At 41.1% G+C, this 18965-nt stretch overlaps 1 protein-coding gene across 1 annotated transcript; it reads left to right on the plus strand.

Moving 5' to 3' along the window:
• Nucleotides 1-1836: 1836 nt before the first annotated feature.
• On the plus strand, nucleotides 1837-4381 carry LOC147613925 (eukaryotic peptide chain release factor subunit 1-3). Its single transcript, XM_086781922.1, has 2 exons — nucleotides 1837-3558; nucleotides 4063-4381. The coding sequence occupies exon 1, from the start codon at nucleotides 2100-2102 to the stop codon at nucleotides 3411-3413; it is 1314 nt and encodes a 437-aa protein (XP_086638048.1). The 5' UTR covers nucleotides 1837-2099; the 3' UTR covers nucleotides 3414-3558; nucleotides 4063-4381.
• The last annotated feature ends 14584 nt before the right edge of the window (nucleotides 4382-18965 follow it).

Raw genomic sequence — 18965 nt, forward strand, 5'->3', positions numbered from 1 at the left:
TGTATGTGCCCAATCATGGTGTTCTGTATACTGATAGAGAGCCAATACATAACTTTTCTGGCTCCTTGGTTCCAATCCTTGAAGTCTTTCACATCTGCAAAGCAGTCGGATTGATCTCCGGTATCTCTGGTGCCTCTTCATGCTCACCTTCTATGTAGTCCCAGTAACCCTTTCCCATCAAGAAATTTGTCAACCTGAATCGCGCAATCAGACCACCTCCCACGTCGTGAGCACCACCTTGGTACTGCACGTGTGAAGGTGGTGGGATGTAACCACCAGAATAGCCGTTGCCAAGATCAAGAAGACAAAGCTTAAAAGAATGGCTAATCACTACTGCAAAGAGGTTGAATCATGCATGGGGTTGGAGGTTGCATGCTGCTAATAGCTCATAGCTAATAGTTGACAGCCAATAGTGAGAAGTAAAACATGGTCATAGTCCTTAGGAAGTAGTAGTCTCTATGTCAGTTACTCTGTAATGATCCTACAATGGTTCCAGATGCAATCCAGTAAACAAAGAGAAATGTTGCCATTCATTATGTCTCTATATTACTCTCTCTAATGTGTTGAATAAGAGTGCTGTGTCTCTGTTTTAATAAACATGTTGTGCACTAAAAGAGAGAGTGAGAGAGTTTAGTAGAGTGAGAGCAGAGTGAGAGGGTGTGGAGTTCTAAAGCAGAGCGGTGTTCTGAGTATCCCCATGACCACTTTAGAGTTGGTGTTCAAATCCAAAAGCTCTGGCGGGTGGCTACACGCCTCCCACAGCATTACCTGACTGGTCTGTTACTTCAGCCCGCTGTCTTGCCATTCCGACGACGCGAGAGGAAAATCAACGAGAAACAGCAGTCCAGCAATTAGAGATACATGTATATTTACATTTAACAAAATTATCCCATTGACTAGCTTTAACATCAAACACTCTGATATTTCTAGATAACTATATTTTCAAAAGACATGTAAACTTAATAATAGCTAGCACCCATGAAGTCTTTGAATCTGAGTCCCAATATTTACCAGATAACCACATAGGCTAGGTCATTTTAACACCCACCCAATTAGCTATTCACCTCTTCATTTCCCCCCAAAAATCGCTAATTGCAAGATAGCTCCAAAAGGCAAGAACCCCATCTTTAAGTGCAGATCTACACCTAGGACACGCTCCAAAAGTAAAGTTCCTTTTGACCAGCTTGACCCCTAAGGGCAGAGCAATCATCATAACTTTCCACAAAAACATCTTCATCCTCATTGGGATGTCCACTTTCTAGGGAAGATCCCATTTAAACTTTCAGCTATAGCAAGCCCCCAATTGAATCACCATAGCCTGTTTACAGTACATGGCATTAATGCCTATGACACTAGCTCCTTGTAGAAGAAACTAGTAGTGCCTTTGTCTAATGCCACCCCATTTTTCCATTACCGGTCCTTCAACCAAGTGAGAGGATTGTAAGAAGTTGACACCCATATACCATCCAAATTAGTCAATAGTTGTCCTCGTTAGAGATATGATACATACAACCATCTTGGGCATCATCCATCTATCCAAGTATGGGTCCATCCCATAAGTCACCAAAACATTTCAGACCCTTATTGTTTAACCTAGACTCATTGTAGTAGCCCTAGCCAGAATTTTGTAGAACAGAGTCAATAAGGTGATGGGTCTCGAATGGGGGAAAGAGTCACAAGCAATGAATGCTTGGTTGTAGTAGAGCTAGAGAATGAATGTATGGAGAATGGAGAGGTTGGACATGGCACCACATACAAGTTGAATCTAGTTATTTAACTAAACTAATAAAAAAGAGCTAACAAAACAACAACAAAATATAAAAATATTTTAGGCATAAGAACCCTAGCCTCAGAATCTCTTCGGAGGATGGGAGGAAGCCCTTGCCTTCTGTAAGGAACCTTGTCCGCTATCGCTTCGGGCACGCTGCGTGCTTCGCTCCCTGTAGAAACCGTAGCCTTTTCCATTGCCGTTTTCTGCAGAAACCCTAGCCTTCCATCGCCGCATTTCCACAGAAACCCTAGCCTGCCATCGCCGCGATCCCTATTTATTCTTCGCTTCAGCCACTTCAGGAACTCTTCGTTTCTCCTGCTTTATCGCCATGTCCGAGAACGGAGAAACCGATCACAACATTGAAATATGGAAGATCAAGAAGTTGATCAAGGGTCTGGAATCTGCGCGCGGCAACGGCACCAGCATGATCTCTCTCATCATGCCGCCCCGTGATCAAGTTGCCCGCGTTGCGAAGATGCTTGGCGATGAGTTCGGCACCGCATCCAACATCAAGAACCGTGTCAATCGCCAGTCTGTGCTTGGTGCCATCACCTCTGCGCAGCAGCGCCTCAAGCTCTACAACAAGGTCCCCCCCAACGGCCTCGTCCTCTACACTGGCACCATCGTCACCGAAGACGGCAAGGAGAAGAAGGTAACCATCGATTTCGAGCCCTTTAAACCTATCAACGCTTCTCTCTACCTCTGTGACAACAAGTTTCACACCGAGGCTCTCAATGAACTTCTTGAGTCGGATGATAAGTTTGGATTCATTGTCATGGATGGTAACGGTGCTTTGTTTGGTACCCTGAGCGGCAACACACGAGAAATTCTTCATAAGTTTACTGTGGATCTTCCAAAGAAGCACGGTAGAGGAGGACAGTCGGCCCTTCGTTTCGCTCGTCTCCGAATGGAAAAGCGCCACAACTACGTCAGGAAGACTGCAGAGTTGGCCACGCAGTTCTTTGTGAATCCAGCTACCAGTCAGCCTAACGTTTCTGGCCTTATTCTGGCCGGATCTGCTGATTTCAAGACCGAGTTGAGCCAATCTGACATGTTTGATCCCCGCTTGCAAGTGAAAGTGCTGAAGGTGGTTGATGTTTCCTACGGCGGTGAGAATGGATTCAATCAAGCCGTCGAGCTCTCTGCAGAGGTTCTGGCCAATGTGAAGTTCATCCAGGAGAAGCGTCTGATTGGAAAGTACTTCGAAGAAATCAGCCAGGACACTGGGAAATATGTTTTTGGAATTGATGATACACTTAAAGCTCTGGAGATGGGGGCAGTGGAGACTCTGATTGTGTGGGAAAACCTTGATGTAAATCGTTATGTGGTCAAGAATGCTATGACAGGGGAGGTTGTGATTAAGCATCTGACCAAAGAGCAAGAAGTTGACCAGTCTAACTTCAGGGACCCTGGGTCTGGCGCAGAATTTGAGGTGCAAGAGAAGATGTCCTTACTGGAGTGGTTTGCCAATGAGTACAAGAGGTTTGGCTGCACTTTAGAGTTTGTCACCAACAAGTCTCAGGAGGGATCTCAATTTTGCAGAGGATTTGGTGGAATTGGTGGTATACTCCGTTACCAGTTGGACATGAGGACCTTTGACGATCTTTCTGACAATGAAGGGGTTTATGAAGATTCTGAATGACGCCATGCTTCATCCTGGTGGCCTTCCTGGCAATCAGGCCACCAGAGCATACCACAAGATGCCAGATGCTCCACTGCATGCCAGGGCTCTATCAGCGGTCGGAAGGATGAACTACTCTCTCAAGTGGTCTAGCTTGAAGGAATTTGTAAGTGCTCATTTTACTTTTTACTGGTTTATGTAGGTACGTGTGTATGTATGCTTGCTGAATATTCTTTTGATGAAGGACTACCTTTCTGAGTTTGTACTTCTATCTGAAAAAAGCAAACACTAGGGCAAGGTGCCAGAAAGCCTTTTCAGCGTCTGCAACATACTACATTGTTGTTTCAGCTTGTCTGTTTTGTGTTTATTTGTGCAGTACAATGCATGCTTTTCATTCTAGACTTGGTCTTTGTCTGCCACTGAAGTTCTACTTTAATTTGTGATGAGTGGTCTGACCTTCCCGAGGAAGTCTGATTAAAGCTGAGGGTCCAGCACTTCGAACTCCCAAGCTCCATCTCTACCCTGTTGTTTATACTAAACTTTTACTCGTATTTTCACCTTTTTCCAAACTTTCTGATTGGTTCATTGGTTCCATAGCATGATGGTCTAGTTTCATGCACAGTGTGCACCTGGGTTTACCTGACGGGTAATGTGGTTTGTATATTTTCAGGAGGCAGGGAGTCAACAAAAGTTTCAGTGTGACGGCTGTTTTCCTCAAGGATGAATATGATCTTTTAGTGTCATTTTCTTGTACTGTGCTCTTTTGGGCACAACAAGTTTATATGACATAGTTGGATTTGAAGCACCGTTCTATAGGAATAAGGTCCAATCAAGTCTAATTTTTAGGGAAGTCTTTGAAGAACTAGCTATCTGGAGATGTCATTAAAGGATCGACTGACTCGACATGTTGGGAGGTTCTTTCTTGGGCTCAAAGTGTTTTTTGCAAATGCTACTTAATACTATTATTAATCCTAATTATTTTGGAATCATTTGAGTTTTTGTCACTTTCTTTTTTGATCATTAAAGGATCAACTAACATGTTGGGAGGTTCTTTCCTGGGCTCAAAATGGCATGTAGTGTTTTTTGCAAATGCTCCTTAATATTAATATTATTCCCAATTATTTTGGAATCATTTGAGTTTTTGATTATTCCCAATTATTCTATTTTGATTATGATGAACGGGTAATTGGGTCTTGCTGGAAGTTTTTTTTGTGTGATAATACCGTCCCCGTGTCTCAAAAATGGATGATTGGGCAGCTCACCTGCTGTGTTGTAGGTAGATGTGAGAGTTGAGGATTCCATGCAGTCTTTAGTTACATTGCATTCAGGAGTAGATAAGTAAATGGTGGGGGTGAATGGTGCTATTTGCAACCAGATTGCAAATTGCTCATTGTTATGTGCAACCCTGCCAATTCACGTAAGTCCTTAGACCTGAAGTTGTCAAAGCGCTCTAAATTTGCATGGTCTCTTGTGCCCTTTGTTTTGTTATTTGTGATTTTGAGCGGCAGAATACCCTTTGGGGTGAATTTGTGCGGAATCCACTCTAAAAATAGGAGCATTGAGCTCCATTAAGGTGAATTAGATTGGGATAGTCAAATTTTTATTAATGTGTTTCGTATTTTTTCATAAGTCATGCATTGTTGAATTGCTGGCTTAGAACTATGTAAATCCATTAAAAATATTTAATTATCAGCATTATAAACCTTAATTAAGATAAGGATCATTGATCACACCTCATCATCTAAAAAACCATAAAAAACTAGGCCAAACTAGCTCTCAGGTAGGAGACATGAGTCGATATTTTTGCACTAAGAGATGTGCCTAGACATGTGAGCATCTAGACATGAGTTTGGATACGTGAGTCGAGAGTTTGGATACGTAGAGACGTGAATCTAGAGGCAGTTATATCCCATAAAGACTTGTATGGATACACCTATTTATGTCCTTGGAAGATTTTCTTGTCATGCAATCTGTACTAGTTATAAAATCCAAGGAAATTTCTTACCCTTCGTAATTATTGAGAAATTAATTACACTTATTACCCAATAAGTGCACACCAACCCTATCATATTCCTAGATTTCCATGCCCTGGTAGACTTAGTTTATACATGGAGAGTACGTGGGCCAAGTTTATATAAAAAAAGATATGAATCTACATACATGAATTTACAATAGAGATGCGAGTCGAGTCTAGAGGAGTGAACCTAGACATGTGAACCTATATATGTGAACTTGCATATGTGAACCTGGATACACGTGAGCTTATATATATAAACTTAGAGATGTGAGTCTACATACATGAACCTAGACACATGAGCTTACAAATGTAACTCTAGAGGCATGAACCTGGATATGTGAACCTACATAAACAAACCTGGACATATGAGCTTGTAGACGTAAATCTAGTAGTTAAAAAAAAACTTGTTTGAAACCATTTTTAGACGCGTACTGCTAGAAATACTAAGGACATTTGATGCAAATTCGATTTGGACTAATTGTTGGAAACAATAATACGATCGACTAAAGTGCATCAAATAACACTGCCTCAAACCAACCCAAGTGTTTGATCCCAATAAACAACTAGCCCCTCAGTAGAGTGCTCCTCTATTCATAAGGCTACACTTCTTTCGATCCACCTCAAGCGAGGAGCTTGAGCCAATGAAACATAGATATGAGTGGATGGATAGTGGAACCCCTAGAAACAGGAACCATGGTCCTCTCAGCTTCAGATTCACGAATTGGCTCTATAAATAATGCATTAAATTTTATGAAGGCATTCAACCGTCCTATTTTTGGGAGTAGCTCCAATCAAGGACCGGGACTAGGAACCTCAAGGTTCGCTCGCATAGGAAGCACTATGAAAAATTGGACATTTTACTGTACCACCAAGAACAAATGTTCCATAATACACCCAACAACAAGCGCACACAATGTAAGCAGGGGTCTCATTCTCCACAAAAGTTCATTATAGAAGCATCCTTACCACATAACCAAATTCTAGTATTCTCCGTTTGGATGAGGAACATTGACATAGGGAAGGGTAAAGAACCAATTTTCAATTATTCTCCGTTTGGATGAGAAATAGGGAACACGAGGAAGCAGAAAGAGCCAATTTCTTGGCCTATCTCGTCTCACAAAGGATCCATAAGGGCATTCAAGAGAACGTGTCCTTAGGAGCGAGCCTGTAGCCTCAAAGCCAAGACATAAGGACAAAACCACACATGCTAGCCCCATAGGGCAAGAGATCCCATACCTTGAAATAGAGGGTTTCACGCAACCACCTACTTATGATTTCTCGCCACGTGAATACATAGAAGACATGTTGAGGATAATGTTTGAAATGGGAAGGGGCGTTGCAACCAACATAGCACCTAGGGGCTCAGAGCTGGGCAAAACCAAGCCAATCCACATCTCAAGGATGATGACCAAATTTGATACTGGAGATCCCATTCAATACCTAGAAAAGTTTGATCGAATTTGCAAGGCAATGGGATGGATTGATGATCCCACCAAGATCTACTGATTCGGACTTTCCATTGAAGGCAAGAAAGCTAGTGCTTTAAATCATTAAACCCACTTAAAAAGGCCACCTACGAGGTCTTGAGACATAGATTCATGTGGAATTCTCTCCTAGTGAAGCAAGATGGAGCCCCATTACACAACTATATAACCTCAAGCGTAGGAGGAGGGAGAAACAATGCAGGATTATATTGCTAGAACCAAGTATCTCCACATGAGATGCAGCACATGATTTATCGTTCATTGATGAATTTATGATTGGTCTTAAGAGCAAGAGGCGTGACGATCATCTATACATGTCTAGGTACTACATCTTCAGTAGCACTCATCTTCGATGTCGCCAGCGGGGCGATAGACTTGGTATATAGTCTCTGTAAGATAAGGAAGGGGGAACTCATTTCATTATTGAAGTGATAAAGTTTCTACTAGAGTTGAATGTTAGCAGCGCTAACATACTTTAGGAGAATTCACTAACATACACTAGGCATATTCACCATGGAGATTCAATAGGGCATTAATGCTACTTCAAATCTTCATTGTAAGCACTATATATAAGTGCTAAGCGCTCATTATAAGAAAGCTAACTCGATTCAATATTATATAGAAGATGATTATTTAATTATAGTTATGTTCTAGTGTTCTTCTATGTATTTTGCTATGTTACTATTCTTTTTGTGAAACTTAGTACGTGTTGGTTGAACTCCTAACACTGTTGGTGATCTTGTTGTTTTCGTGTGCTTTCGGTGGACGATGGCATGATGGATCTCTTGGTGACACGACATAACGGTGTTTTTTTAGCTCATGACAATGATTGCCACGCTAGGGCTTCTGTCTCATGTCCATGATGCCGCATGATCAATGTATCCTCACACAGGAGAAGACTTGGTGTCAACGGGAGGCGTTGGCAGCCAACTTACAATTCTCGACCAATATGACGTGGCACATCAGTTCTTGACCAATATGACGAGCCAACTTACAATTCTCGACCAATATGACAAGGCAGATCAGTTCTTTGCATTCATAACCGTTTCGAAGAATACATTAGGCATGGTTAGAATGCAACGTAGTCTGACAGAATCCATTGATGGAGGAAGTTGATTCCTGGACGATGAGCCAAATAATACAATTCTCCTCGTAGACCACGGGTGGTGGCCCGCTAATCTCTTAGTTACTGGTTTCCTCATGGCAAAAGTGACTTCGCCATCCCTTGGGAGGAACCACGCTGTGGGGTTAGTCAGCGAGTTGCCACCTCTCTCACAATGGTGTAACATCAGGAGAAAATGAAATATCATATTTCAAAGGAAAACATTCTAAGGATCCTAATACTTATGTGAGTACCTTTGAAATCCACTAGCGCTCCAATGGTAATCAAAATCGACCTGACGAATTGAAGCGCAATGTGTTCACATCTACCTTGGAATCTAAAGCTGGAGGATGGAAGATGCACCACATGGATGCACATTTTGCTGCTTATACGGCATTACAAGAAAAGAATTTCTTCAGTGGTATCGTACTACCAAGAAGTCTTCAGAGGTGTTTGATAAGCTTAGGTCACTCAGGTAGAAAAAAATTTCTAGTGGAAGATTATGCTACCAAATTTTGCACTCTCCGTGGATGGGGTGGATGCAACCGATCAGTTGTCTAATGAAGTTACCAGCGGATGGTTCATACACGGCATACAACCAAACCTACGCAACGCATTGGCTTTGACAGATTTGGCTAATATTGTGTTTAATGAACTATTGGAGGTAGCAATCTGTTTTGAACGGGCGTTGGCGGTGGATATACATACCAAGAAGAAAAGAAGAAATAAGAAGAAAGCGTAGGAGTCACAATCCGCATTGTGTGGGGTGGATTCCACATCTGATGAGGATTCATAGGATTTCTCAGAACAAAATTAGGCTCTCCTCTCCGCTGTAAAAGCTGTTGTCTTATGTAGCTCTCAGCGCCTTGAACCTAATGATGATGAAGGCAACATAGCTAAAGAGGAAGCCAGCTATGTTGCAGGTGCTGCTACAAGCTCCCAACGGATTCAAGCAATTCGTAGAACCAGGGAACTAGGCAAAACTTAAAGGACAATTGGCAGAGTTGCAGAATCAAGTGTTACTGATGGAAAAGAAACTAAAACTCACCACCGCAGAGTCTCAATGGCCAGTGAAGAGACGACAAATCCCAATGGTAAAAATAAGCTTGTGCTTGCCAGTGATGATAACCCTTTGCTTTATCTGGATAGCCAGACTCTCCGAGAGTATGCATTTGCCATACAACATAAGGAGCTTTTGATATCACAAGATGAATGCAACTCTCTATGCCTGTAGTAGTTGAAAGAATATGAGGATGAAACTCAAGAGCTCTCTAAAGAGAAAGAGAAGCTGATGCAAAGGGACAACTCTTTAAAGACCTTGGTTGGAGAAGGACCAACCAGGGGGAAAGTCATTTCAGAATCGCGGAAGCAGGCCAAGGAGCTACTGACGGGAAAAAATAGACATGGAGAAAGACTTGGTGAAAGCTCAGGGGAGGACCACAAAGCTCAAATGGAGAACTTCCATTAAAAAATTTCTGATTTAACTCATCGATTAGAAGAAAGGAGTTAGCAAGTTGCCGACCTTCGTATGCAAGTTTTACATTCAACGGGGGCAATTTCATCATCCAATACTTATGTCTGTTCTGTTGGTCTACTCCAACAACTCGAAAAATCAAATGATGAGCTGATTCTCCAATCTAATCAATTGGTGGAACAAGTTGATAAAGAAACGGTGACTAATCAAAGCATGTAGCAACAAAAGGGGGACAACTTGTATAATTATCAACAAGATTGTTTCTGTAGGGTAGAATATTTGCAACAATCGGTCCATTCTTTATCAAAAGCCTCTACCCCTTTGCCTCGTAATTGGGGTGAGATTAACCAATTTTTGATAAAGTATGCTCGTCCTCCTAACAAAAGGGGGAAGGAAAGAAGTTTTGATAGAAAGTCCACAGTACCCCAATGGGGAACACACCACGGTTCTGCTAGACAGGACTAAATGACTCATAGGGGGCATGCTGAAGCCAGTAAACCTGTGCAGTTGGATGATAAATTTTGGCTTCGAGAACTAGCATGCGCTGACCCTATTGTGCGTTGTTGGGGACTGTGCCTAGTACTTATTCTTTATTTATAAATCTATACTAATTATAAGGAGGTTCATCTAGAAGCTGCAGTACCAGAGGTCAGATACAGAAATCCATGAAATTTTTATGGACTTGGCAATCTCGAGGATTTTGATTTTTATTCTCTCTCTGGATACTTGGTCAGTAATTGATGGAAATTGGGTTCCGTTCGTTTGTGTGGCCAACCCAGTTGTGCCAGGGGTGAGTGGTGGCGCTAACATACATTAGGATAATTCACTAACATACACTAGGCGGATTCTCCGGAGATTTCATAGGGCATTAATGCCACTTCAAATCTTCATTGTAAACACTATATATAAGCGCTAAGTGCTCATTGTAAGAGAGATAACTCAGATTCAATATAATACAAAAGATGATTATTCAATTCTAGTTATGTTCTATTGGCGTTTTCTGTGTATTTTGCTACGTTATTGTTCTTTTCGTGAAACTCGGTACGTGTTGGTTGAACCCCCAGTACAATGAATTCTTGGTGATCCATGGGAAATCTTCCTTGTATTACCCACAAGCAAACGGACAAGCTGAAAGCACCAATGAGAACTTGTACACTATTTTAACCAAAATAGTTAATGAGAAACATAATGATTTGGAATAAATGTTGTCAGCCACATTATGGGCTTATAGAATAGCATACAAGACTATGATAGGAATGATCCCATTTCATCCCGTTTATGAATTGGAAGCTGTAATGCCCATGGAATTCATAGTGCCTTCTCTTTGTGTTATAATAGGCACAAAACTTTCAAGCCATGAGCTTTTAGATATCTTAGTCAAGGATATCGCATGGATGAGTTGATAGAAAATATGCTAAATCATTTAGGCTAATAGTGGCAGGGCTAGCCCCAAGGGCAACCTAAGGGCCAGGCATAGCCCAAAAGGACACCCACACCTATTCCCACGTAAAGAGTGGCCTAGACAACGATATTATTATCCTCATTGCTAGCATCATGTGAGAACCATGATACAACCCATTGTTGGTACGGAGGAAACCTGACACCACACAACCTATGTCTCGGTGCCAAAGTAACCACTAGTCCTAATGCCTATACCAAATGCTTCTCAACTGGTGTATAATCTAGTGTCCATTTATTAGAACCCCATACCAAGAGTATGTACAGACTACCACCAATGCCATACCCACCTCTACTATTACCACCCCAACCAGTTCCTCCTAAAATAACCACACTTGTATAACAATATTCGGTGACATCGCCAGCAGACTCAGAGAGTCCAAAATAAGAGAGGTCTTATTCATATGAGCAATACGATTCATATGGATATCCAAAGCAATCTCTAGCCATAGACTACGTCTCTATTTGAAGCCATGGTGAAATAAAGAGTGAGAGACCTCAACAATATGACATTTAGGTCATTGATACAATGTCTCCATTACAAGGACCTATATCGTGTTTTTGAGTGTCCATATAGAACCATCGCACCTAGTGGCCCAACTCCATCCCCAAATCCAGTGCTAACCCCAATGTCATTCCATATAGAGGAACATGTTACGAACATGCCTTCAAGGATCATCCCAACAATCACCCTAGTTGGAAAGAGCATCAACTAGTTTGGTGAGACTTAACTTGTTAATAATCATACAAGGAGAAATTATTCATATAGCCCCCCTTAATGCCATCACAAGGCTCCAATCCAAGTCGAGGGTAGCTACCAAAGGAAAAATCCAAGGCAACAAAGAAATAGAAAGCTTAAGCTTTGACCTCAAAGATCTTTAGCAATGTAGACGGGCCGAGCCTCTTCCCCTAGTCCTACAATATCTACCTCCTTGACTTCTGTCGGGCATCGTACATTGTGGATAGCCCATCCTCTTTCACCCTTGTAGCCGTCAGTCGGCCGTTCATCTCAACAGTGTAAGTTTTGAAGTGGTCAGGTACTGAAAGCAAGTCTGGTTTGTCCTCATTGTCACTTTTGGCTTTAGCCATGATCTTTTTAGCCTCATGTTCTGCCTTTGCTAGGGCTTTATTGCATTTTCGGCACACCCAGCTTTTGTAAGCTTGGGTGTTTCTAGCTCTTGAAGGACGATTTTCTCTTTGTGCCTTCCCTCCAATGATATCTTACTCAACTCCTCGCCCCAATTCTTTGAGAACTCATCGTGTACCTTAGTGGCCTCAAGGTACCTCAGACACTGGGCATCCGTGGGTTTTCTTCGTAATAGGGCATTTCGTCGGGCTATATATTGTTTTTTCCACCACCGTCTAAGGTGCTAAGCACTGGTACGGCTTCATACTATAGTACATTCTGTACTTGATGTCTCCTCTCCTAATTCCTCATCAATGATCTGCCAATTAACCATGCAGATAGAGGTCGCGAGGACGGTTCCAAACTCCAAATATTGGGTCCCTCTGGGTTGCATCACATCAATGGTGGCAACCACATGCATCCAGTTTTCACTGAAGTCCGGAGGAGGGAGTGACACATACATTTTAATTTCCTCTTCATCCTTGGGATCTCCCTCCGAGGGTTGGCATATCTATATAGAGGTGGTTCGCTTTGTTGTGACCGAATCGTTACCAAACAACTGCCTCTCCATGGGGTGTGCTTTCCATGTTCTCAAATCAATCGTTAAGATTTGCGAATTCCTATGTACATACACATGATCCAAGGCCCAATCATGCACCAATTTGGATTCCCTCATGAAGGGTCTCCCCAATATTATGTCATATGTGTCAGGTTGGTGTAGGAAGTCCATGACCACCACGAATGTATGATGATAGCGAAACATAAACAGTTTGAATTTAACATTCTCCAAAAGCCCAATGGGCCTCGAAGATGTTCCGTCAGCCATTTTAACAATTAGATCTGCTTTTTTTAGTTCGGGTTTTCCCCAGTTTTCCCAGTAACATTTTGTAATGCTGCTAACCCCCGCCCCACCATCATCCAGGATAGCCAATGCCTGGTACCCATTATGATGAATTAGAATGGTAGCATTTGTGTCATCGCTTTCGTAGTAGCATCCCAGTTGGTTAACTGGTATCTTAATGACTCGAGTTTCCCTTGTATGCCTCAAGCTTCTTTCTGTGCCAGAGGTGGCAGAGTCTCATCTATAGTATCGGCTGGCTTTAATCCGCCCTCTACCCATTCTTTTGTGTCTATCCCCATAGGGTTGGTGAATTGCGTAACAGTTACCCTGATGGCATTTGGACAGGCATGGAGAGCACAGCCGCAAGACTTCCTATGTTTATGGGTTCTTTGGAGATCGAGGGTTCTTCCCATGTAGGTGTCTCATATTCTTCCATAGGGAAGGAATGGATGGACTCCCCTAACCCATTTTCCTCAAACATTCTAGACAGTGTGTTTGCTTAGGACTCCTCTTCTGTTCCTTCCAGAATTGGGGTTCACACGTCCAATTCCCTATCTCGGGTTGGCTCGTTTCATGGATAAACTGTATCCCTAACTCGGCCCTCAGCTTGGCTTCATGAATCCGTTGGTACTCTTCGACTAAGGCCTTGGCATCTTTGAGCTTCCTTATTTCCTCGTCAGCATTAGGATATTCACCGATCCCCTTAGGAGTTTTTGGTTGCTCTCTTTGCTTTTTTTGGTCTGATCCTCTATGATTGATCCCTTGACACCCTTCTTCCTTCGATAAGGTGGATCCGGTATCGATTATATCTTCTTCAGATCTGTCTTGGATTGTGACCCTTGTGTCACCCTTACCTACTTTTTTCACTCCTCCTCTACGGCCACTTTTGGATATAGTCGCATCTGCTCGATTCCTTCCTTTGTCTCCTAGTTGAGCTTCAGCTCTTGTTAGGACATTGAGCGGTGTGGTCTTCCCAGATTGTACACTAATGGTCCGGATGGTGGCCTGATTGGCAGTAGAAGTAGAGCCACTTGCTCAGGAATGGACAATCCTTGATCAAATGTTCAATTCCACATTTACCTACAGGTGAGCAACTGGCATGTCATTGGGCAAAGCTGCCACTTGTGGTTGATGTGTATGACTTGGTGACTCGATGTGGCCCTCTACAGCCAAAGCATTGTAGCGATCCTCCTCTCAGATTCGAGTTCATGTCCTTGCCCTTCCATTGTACCATGGTTTGAAGCACAAGTACTGGCGTGTTATTCTGTAGGACGTAGTATTCTGACGTAACCTTAGTCGTTTCCTCGTAGTACTCCCTGCTAAGTTCTATTTCCCGCACCATGTCAACATCTTCTGACGGCTCTTCGATCAATACTTGATTGATCTTAGCCTGTGGTGGTAGAACTGGTGGCGGCAAAGGTGAAGTGTCTTGTACCCACCCCGTAATATCCCCCTAGGTAAGTAGGAAGAGTTGGGTTGTCCAACAGTAGCGGTGGTCTGCGTACAAGTGGTGCCAGTAAAGCCAATGGGGCTCTAAGTGCTGGTAGTTGTGCAACATTTTGAAACCTTGGATATCTACACATTGAGCTATCATGATTTTCTAACTTTACACAATGATCACAATAGAGTAATGACCTTGCTCTTAACTGTGGACACTCGGTGTGGTGGTGTGATTTAATCTGCATATAATTTCCTGCGGAAGGTTAAAGGTGATTATGCCCATGCCTAGATGTTTCTCTTCCCTCTTTGACTTTCAGTTTCTCTAATATGGCATTACTGAGCTCATCCACCGTCATGTTTCCGACTTGCTTGCTTCGAGTTTCAATTTCTTGGTGGCTCGAGATACACGAAGTCGTAGTTTCTAAAGATGTTTTAACATCTTCTGGTTGCGGCAATTCCAACATGTTATCTTCATATTCAATTGCCAGTTTTTGCAACATGCATCAAGAGTAGCAGGTCGGGCATGCATTTGATGGTCTCTAACCTCCCTCCGGAAACAAGGCAACAACCCTTTCCCGAAGTTTGCACCTCGAATTCAAGTGCTTAAGAAGAGAAACATAGTCTCTCATCGACTCATCTTCCTTTTATTTGATATTATGTAATTGTGCCACATGGCTCCATCTATCACCACTTCGGGCAAAACTAGGCACAAAAACATTCTTTAGCCTTGTGAGAAGTTAACCTTATCCTCAGGCTTAAGGATTTGGAACCACTGAAGAGCTTTTCCTTCCAAGGTCAATGAAAAGTCATGTATCATTGTCACATCACTGACTGGCCCATAGGTTTCACCTGTGGATTCAAAAATCTCTACACGTTGGTGGATAGGATCCCCGTCTCCCCAGAGCACTTTTGTACAAGTTTTGAAATGATATGGGGTTTCATCTAGGAAGGTCGGGATTCTAGAGCAGTGCCTAGTTCTCTGACCATCCCCCGGCCCACCATCTTTGCTCGCCATATTTAGTAGGTCTGCCCTTGTGGCTACATTAAGGTCCATGGTTGGATCTATCCTAGGCCTCTGAGGAATTGCTCCCCCCCTTCCTAGACCTCGTCCCCTTCCTACATTGGCTCTTCTCGGTATTTTGGTTCCATGGGATGGTCCAGCCACCAACGGTACCTTGGAGTGACTCTCCCCATTAGTCGCCTCCGTACATCTTTGCAGAATCAAGAGTTCCATGTCTTGTAGGAACATAGGGTTATTGATCATCTGCTCAATATCCTTTTTGGAGTAGAGTCGTTCCTCTACTTCACCTGCCATGCTTGCTAGGTAACCCTCTTCTTCTATGGTTGTAAACCCTTCCTCCGTTTTGGATTCCTCGTTTATGGGTTCCAAATTTGGAATCTCTCCCTCACTTCTACCTATAACTATTTATGGTTCCTTCCGAGACTAGAGTGGGTTAAAACTTCCCGTTTCCTTTGCTCAGCTCTCGTCCTTCAAGTATCGAGCTCTTGTTTCCCCTTAAGCTTAATTCTCGTAATTATCTTTCCATCTCACTCCGTTTGAGGTCTAACTCTACTTCCTCGGTGGTGGGGAAGAATATTTGACCCGTCCTGGTGCACTTTCTATGTCTCGTCTTATTTGGGGGGTACCGGTATTCGACAGCCTAGAATTCATTAGGGAAAATTTGGACTATGAAATGGACCCTATAAGAAATCCTAATTTTTAGTAATCTTTTGATTAAAAATGCTAATTTTGACCCCATAGTGGGAGACAAAGCAAATGATTCCCCTATTTTTTATAGACTTTTTAGGTCCTGCCATCTACATTTTATCCACTCTCTCACTAGCTTTTAGTACTTTTATAGTCTATAGTTTTGGAATATTTTAACCCATTACTTCTAGATGCAAGTTGCATCACCATTCCCAAGGTTTCACTTTTCAGCCACATAAGGGGGGCCCAAAATTTGACTTTTCCAAAATTTTTATTTTTTTGAGTTTTTTCATCAAAAAAACTTTCCTTATACATATATAAACCCAAAAAGTGAAATTTTTATATCATTTTCCTTATACATATATAAACCCAAAAAGTGAAATTTTTATATCATTTCTTAGTCATAACTACCTCATAACAATCTTGTCATATCTTTCTAACTTCTATGATATCTAATGATTACAAGGTACATTCTAATATTTTATACCAAAAATAGAATGCAAGTTGCATCACCACGCCCATACGGGGGGCCCAAAAATTAAATTTTTAAAATTTTTTTCATCAAAAAAACTTTTCTTATACATATATAACCCCAAAAAGTGAATTTTTTATATCATTTCTTAGTCATAACTACCTCATAACAATCTTGTCATATCTTCATAAACTTCCTCAAAATCCACTCTTGTCATATCTTCCTAACTATTATGCTATCTAATGATTACAAGATGCATTCTAATATTTTATATCCCAAAATAGAAGGGCATTTTTTGAGGCCACTAAAATAATGACTTTTTGATACTGTTCATATTTTAGTGTATTTTCATTTAAAACTTTCCTCCCAAATATATATATATATATTGAAAAGTTTATTTTTTAATATCATTTTCAAATCCTTCTCATTTAATGTAATTTTTTATGTCATTTAATGCCACCCCACTCCTTTCATTCTTCACTCTTGTCATATCTTCCTAACTGCTATGCTATCTAATGATTACAAGATGCATTCTAATATTTTATATCCCAAAATAGAAGGGCGTTTTTTGAGGCCACTAAAATAATGACTTTTTGATACTTTTCACATTTTAGTGTATTTTCATTTAAAACTTTCCTCCTAATATATATATATATATAAGTTTATTTTTTAATATCATTTTCAAATCTTTCTCATTTAATGTAATTTTTTAATGTCATTTAATGCCACCCCACTCCTCTCATTCTTATCATCTCTCTTATTCATAATTGAAATCTTTATTTTTAGAATATCAAAAATGGCTTTTTTAGAGAGATATATTCTTAATATATATTTCTCTAGGATCATTCCAAATGTTAGAATATTATTATCTAATATAAATCTCTTTTCTAATCTTTTATTAATTTTATTTTTTTGTCATCTTGAATTAGACATGTCTTTAGATGATATTACGAATATGGTAGAAAGCGTAAAGTACACATTCACATTCGTATAGATGAAGATTATGCATCCATATGTTAGGAAACCATTACCTAATTCAACCATGTCCACACTAAGAAATGAGGGGAAGAAGAATGTTGATCTTTGGGTGGATGGGAATCTCTTCCCCTATGATCCTTTGACCTTGTACAGTTAGTCCACCATTTTGTGATTTGACTGGTTTTGTTCGATTTGTAGGTGATGGGAAAAATGGACTCTTAGGTTATTGTAAAAGACTTTCTATTAGTGGTGGTCTTCAATACTCACGCTCAATTAATTCAAGTCTTCAATCAAGTATTGAAGATTTGAAAAAACATTCACATGACCTAGACATGAAAATAAAGGAACAAGAAACACTCATAAATAATCAAAGAGATAAATTGTCTAGGTTACAAAGAAAAATAAGGAGGTTGAAGTAGGATCTAAAACCATTGTTCCTTCTACATGAATATACTCACCAAGGATTGATTTAACATCTGCATTGCTTGCCTTCTTTTCTAATGGTACTTTGTAGGAAGGAGGAAGAAAGTACCCTCAAATCCCTCGGGTATGAAGAGCTCCTTTGATGACTCCATAAATTCCCTCGTAACCCTTGTGACTGATGCTGGCTTCATCACATGCATCTTGTACATCCCTTGCACTAACAAGCCCCTTGATGTCTTGCATAATGTTCTTTGAAACCACCTTAACGAGACTGTCTTGTAATTTGGATCACGACGGATGATTGATGTTATCTCTTTGTTCTTCATGCAGGCTTTGAAAACATGCATAGTATCTCCCACACCAGATGCATCAGCAGCTAAGAAATTCTTGGGACATAACGAAACCACCATTAAATCTATTAGAAAAAACCTTTAAATTAACACATACGTAAAAATTACTCACAAAAAATTCCATGGAAACATACCTTGTTGCCATGACCCTCCGTTTCCTTGCGCCGCCTTGCACCGAAAGATTTTGAATATTAGAAAGCTTTTGTTTACGCTCACGTGCACCAATTGGTGTGTAAGTCCAAGGATAGCTGGAAGTACAATACAACACATACAACAACCTCTTTGTGGACCTAAAGGACCTTCAACGACATATGATCCGATTCTATAAGGTTTCACATCAAGGTTGGGTTTGAACATTTATCGTTTAACTTGTAAATTTACCTTATCAAAGACATAAATTACATATGTTGTTTGGCTTGGTTTATGTGTGATATGTAGAATCGGAGGGAGTCCTATCGCTTATACTGAAGTTGGATGAGGCTCAACTAGTAAAAGGGAAAAGATTGGAACGAATGGGAGTCACATATATGAATGAAGTAATGGCATATGCAAAGGACATGGATAAAATCCCTTCTTTCAGTGTTCAATCTGAGAAGGATAATTGGTGGCTTGAAGCCTTTGAGGTTCCAAAGGAGAACACTGAGGTGTTGAATTGGATGCTTCAAAGATGCCCTCAAATTCCAGAAGTTATCAAACAACA

Source organism: Cibotium barometz, chromosome 43 (assembly GCF_041138505.1).
Source record: "Cibotium barometz isolate CiBa-2024 chromosome 43, ASM4113850v1, whole genome shotgun sequence".
NCBI lineage: Eukaryota > Viridiplantae > Streptophyta > Polypodiopsida > Cyatheales > Cibotiaceae > Cibotium > Cibotium barometz.

Coding starts and splice junctions, on each gene's coding strand:
- LOC147613925 (XM_086781922.1), top strand. CDS start 2,100: ATGTCCGAGAACGGAGAAACCGATCACAACATTGAAATATGGAAGATC.